General features: G+C 46.4%; 1 protein-coding gene across 3 annotated transcripts in view; it reads left to right on the top strand.

Moving 5' to 3' along the window:
• The first annotated feature begins 1,782 nt into the window (after positions 1-1,782).
• Positions 1,783-4,860, top strand: part of SMARCA1 (SWI/SNF related, matrix associated, actin dependent regulator of chromatin, subfamily a, member 1) — an 89,646-nt gene continuing 86,568 nt past the window's right edge. For 2 of the 3 annotated variants that reach the window (XM_003796927.3, XM_023517364.1), the window contains exon 1: positions 1,783-2,097. In XM_003796927.3, the coding sequence (XP_003796975.1) occupies positions 1,924-2,097 (174 nt within the window). In that variant the 5' untranslated portion in view covers positions 1,783-1,923. The remainder of the gene's footprint in view (positions 2,098-4,860) is intronic. The other variant, XM_023517363.1, reaches the window with a different exon arrangement.

The raw sequence follows: 4,860 nt of genomic DNA, 5'->3' as shown, positions 1-4,860 counted from the left end.
CTCTTGCATAGTTTGGTCTTGAACTCCTGAGTTTGAGCAAGCCACCCACTTTGGCCTCCCAGAATGCTAGGATTACAGGCATGAGCTACCACACCTGGCCATAAGCATGCTTCCTTAAGGATACATTATGTACTTTTTCTTTCATTGAATGGAAGTGTTTAATTAAAAAAAGAACTTTGGGGTGGCACCTGTGGCTCAAAGGAGTAGGGCGCAGGCCCCATAGACCAGAGGCAGCGGGTTCAAACCTGGCCCCGGGCCCAAAACTGCAAAACAACAACAACAATAACAACAAAAAAAAACATTGTAACCAAGAGTAGAGAACATATTACAAAATGTTTCTTTTCTTTCTGCATTAGTCCTTATGATGAGTTTACATACACAGATTTAAAAGGTAAATTTAAGCATGCTTTTTTATTGATGAATAATATTTATATATTCATATTTATGGGGTACATGTAATATTTTTTCGCATGCATGGAATGTGAGATGATCAAGTTAGGATATTTAGGGTATCCAACACGAGTATTTATCATTTCTATGTGTTGGAAGCCTCTCAAGTCTTCCAGCAACAGTTTCTCAACAGTAGTCACCCGGTTTGTTATCAGACATTAGGACTTACTCCTTCTAAGTGCACGTTTATATCCATTAACCAACCTCTCTATCTTCCCATCTTCTTCTCAGCCTCTGGTATGTATCATTCTACTCTCTACCTCCATGAGATCACTTTATTAGCTGTCACATATGAGTTTGAGAACATATATTTGTCTTTCTGTGCTCACTTCATTTTATTTACCATAATGACCTCCAGTTCTACTCACGTTGCTGCAAATGACATGATTTTGTTCCTTTTTAATGGTTGAATAGTATTCCGCTGTGTGTACATAGCACATTTTCTTTATCCATTGGTTCACTGATTGACCCTTAGGTTGATTCTATGTCACAAAGTGCTTTTATATCCACGACTATGCATGTTATTGGCATTGAGTTACTGCCGAATAATAACAACGCTAATAGAACAGGTGCCAAAAAAAAAAAAAAATCACCACAATTCAGTGCAGTGACTAATAAAGGGTACCTACTTGTGTTGCCCTAGTTTCTGCAGGGGACGTTCACATTGTCCCCCTAGAGGTTTAAAATTCAATGTTGAATGCAAAAGAAGGGCTCTTGCAGGTTGGACAACTAAGAGGTACTAGAGTTGAAAATAGAACAAAATACACATAAAAGCCAAGAATAAGGTTTAGCCTTGTAAGTATTTGCAGCTGCAATCAGGATCTTCAAGGGGATTCCGCAGAAGCCTCCTGCAGAATACAGGAAAGTGGGAATAGCACTAGCAATCCGATCCTTTTAGGGACCTGAGAAAAGGCAGTCTCCAGACAGGTTCTGGGCTTTGCAAATGGTGAGAAAGACCTTCCACAGTACAGTTAAAAGCAGAGGAAAAGTTCTTTGTGCAAGGAGGGGAGAGCGCCCCGAGGTACAAAGAGCAGATTTAAGGGAAAAAGGATTCCTTCTGCACACATCTGCGAGGGGAGCTCGGGCTCACTGTTGGGGGCGTATGGGAAAGGAGGTTTTTACCCGGCCTTGGGTTGCGGGTTCCCGCCTCCACCCCTGTCCGCGCCCCACGCTCAGGCAACAGTTGGTCGTGCGGGCGGCCTGGGCTCTGGGTGGGGAGGGGGAGTCTCGCGATCGTTGAGGGGGGGTGGAGGAAGGGGGGAGGTTGACGGGGAGAGGCCATGACGTAGGGTGGGTGGACGGAAGTGGGGCAGGGTTGAGGGTTATTTAAAGAAGGGGGGTGTCGAGCGAAGGGGTTGGAAGCGGAGTGATTCCCCACCCCTGCTCCATCTAGCTCTTTCCAGTGCAGCCACTGCCGCCGCCTAGGAGTCCTTGTCCCCTTCCTCGTCCCCTCCTCATTCCTGCTCCAACGCCATGGAGCCGGACACCACCGCAGTAGCAGCCACCGTGGCAGCGGCTGATGCGACCGCCACAATCGTGGTCATAGAGGACGATCAGCCCGGGCCGTCCACCTCTAAGGAGGAGGGAGCGGCCGCCGCGGCCACCGAAGCTACCGCGGCCACGGAGAAGGGCGAGAAGAAGAAGGAGGTAAATAGGAAGGGGGTGTGTGTGTGTAGTGGACAAATCCTGTGCATGGCCTCCTTGAGGGGCCCAGACCCTGACCTTTCGGCGCCGACAGGTACCAGCGGAGCTCTGCTGGTTTGGGGGCCTCCGGCGCGCTGGGGGTGGGGTGGCGGAACAGTCTAGCATTCGCTCCCCTCCCCCTTTCCTCCTAGCAGCCTGGAGGACGGGGGCGGGGCAGGGGCGCTGGCGGGCGCGGCGCGGGCTGAAGGGGTGCCCGTTATCCCGGGGCTCCCGGGCTGGGGAGCCCCTCCACCGCCCCTGGCCCCCTCCACCTTCCCGGAACTGGGGTAGTAGGATGGGGGATGGGACCGTGCAGGAAAAAGCCTCCGCCTTTCCCTCTTCTCTCGCTCGCTCCTTCTCCCCCCCTTCCCGTCGGCCTCTGCCTGGGAAATCTGGGCCCTTCAATCCCACACTCGCGCTACCGGGGTTTTGCTGAGGCTTCTTTTTGTAATTTGAATTTCAAGGTGCCAGTAGTGCTTGGGGAGCGGAGGATGTTAGGGACGACATTTATTTCTCTGACTGGCAATGTCAGTCTTTTGGATGGCAGAAAAAAAATCATCCCTTGTTCGCTTGAACGCCGCCTGCTGTGGCAGGGTTGTCACCCCGAGAAAACGAGCTCTCTGCATTGTATCCCACCCCCCAATCCAGACCCCAAACTGAGGAACCAGGGGGGCTGGTTTAGGAAAATTTCCAATGTCTGCACCCTCACTCTCTCCTGCTCCGCCCCCGACGGTATAGGGTTTCACTCCAGAGCCACCCAAATGGTCCCTCAATCCGGCCCCAAGCCTTCCAGGCTTCTGCCTCCCTCTCCTAGTGGGCGCTGCTGGCTCTTGAACACGCGCAGGGTTTTTTAAAAAAATTTTTTTTTTTTTTTAACTCAGCGTCTCCAGGATGAGTACCTTCTAATGTAAAGGGAACCACTCTGACACCTATTAAAGCCAAATCCAGAAAAATATGTATTATCTCTGTAAAACATATTTCATATGGATGGATACATGCACATAAACTAAGATTGAGATTAAAAAATAGGATGGGGCATAAGGATTTTTGATGTATAATAAAATTGTACAACGGATCATTTATGGTTGGATTTTTTTTTTGGCCGTTTTCTAATACACATATGAGAATTTAGGAAAGGTGGGTAATTAAAATGATGCTTTTGAGATCTAAGTGGCTTTGTCTGAATCATATGATACCATATGACTGAATGAAAAGCTTTTGAGGGAAATTAACACTTTTTGCCTTACACGAGAAGAGTAATTCGAATTCAGTTGTTCAACTGATGTATTTTATACTGTTATAAGGTTGACCAAACAGAAAGACAGTTGTAGTGCTAATAAAAACTGCAGAAAACACACATTTTAACATTTAATATGCTGTATTTGGAAGGCAGCTATACTTAACACTCTACCACCAACGCGGCATCTCTGCTGTATTTGGATCAGTAAGACAATATTGATGAGTAAAGTTGGGCCAGACACCGAGCATCAACATAAATAAAATGTTGGGAATTCAGAAATGTCTTTTATTCCCCCTCAACTGGGCAGATGTGAGCGCTGTACTGTTTTTAGGTTGTTGAATGTCCAGGTTGTGGACTTTTTTTTTGAATTTTGAAAAAACTTGAGACCAATAAAAAATAATATAATAAGCACCTAATTGATACCTAATTATTCATGAACTCTGTAACCTCATAAGAAATTGCCCTATGGTAATTCATTTGTCCATTCAGGGAAAGAAATGAGGTGCTCCATGGCAGGAACTTCTTGGGTATCCAAAGTTTACTACCTTAGTAACATCTTTTTTATTTTTAATTCCTTTAAAATCTAAATTTATTACACATACTCTTGACTATTTAAATGGTGCATTAAAAGTGCAATTTATTTTATTATTTTTTTTTATTGAGACAAAGACACACTTTGTCACCCTTGGTAGAGTGCCATGGCATTACAGCATACAGCAACCTCAAACTCTTGGGCTCAAGTGATTCTCTTGCCTCAGCCTCCCAAGTAGCTGGGACTACAGAAGCCTACTACAATGCCTGGCTATTTTTTAGAGACAGGGGTCTTGCTGTTGTTCAGGCTGGTCTTGAACTCCTGAGCTCAAGCTATCTTCCACCTTGGCCTCCCAGTGTGCTAGGATTACAAGTGTGAGCTACCACACCGGCCTTAAAAGCACAATTTAACTTCTTTCTCATGACTTTCAGTTATTGTATTCTGACAGTGACACAAGGGCAATTGAGATCCAGCAGGTTCTTTCTCCTCAGTTAAATAACTACCTCCCAGATGGATCCAGTATTATGTAGATTTTTCAGTACTTTTCCTGTTATCTTCCTCAATTGCCAGGTTGTCACTTTTTTTTTCTTTGCATTTTTTGGCCTGGGTTGGGTTTGAACCCGCCATCTCCAGCATATGGGGCCAGCGCCCTACTCCTTTGAGCCACAGGTGCCGCCCAGGTTATCACTTTTTAAACACCTCCTCTAGTTTCATCAGAATGTTAGGCCAGGCAAGTTGGTGCATGCCTGTAGTCCTAGCACTCTGGGAGGCCGAGATGGGTGAGTTTCCTGAGCTCAGGAGTTCTGGGACCAGCCTGAGCAAGAGCAAGACCGGTCTCTACTAAAAATAGAAAAACTAGCCAGACATTGTGGCAAGCACCTGTAGTCCTAGTTACTGAGGCTGAGGCAAGAGGATCTCTTGAGCTCAAGAGTTTGAGGTTGCTGTGAGTTATGCT

The sequence above is a fragment of the Otolemur garnettii genome, unplaced genomic scaffold (genome assembly GCF_000181295.1).
Source record: "Otolemur garnettii isolate 467f Iridium unplaced genomic scaffold, OtoGar3 scaffold00109, whole genome shotgun sequence".
NCBI classification, from domain to species: Eukaryota; Metazoa; Chordata; class Mammalia; order Primates; family Galagidae; genus Otolemur; species Otolemur garnettii.
The sequence above is the reverse complement of the archived record's forward strand: the minus strand, read 5'-3'. Positions and strand labels throughout refer to the sequence as shown.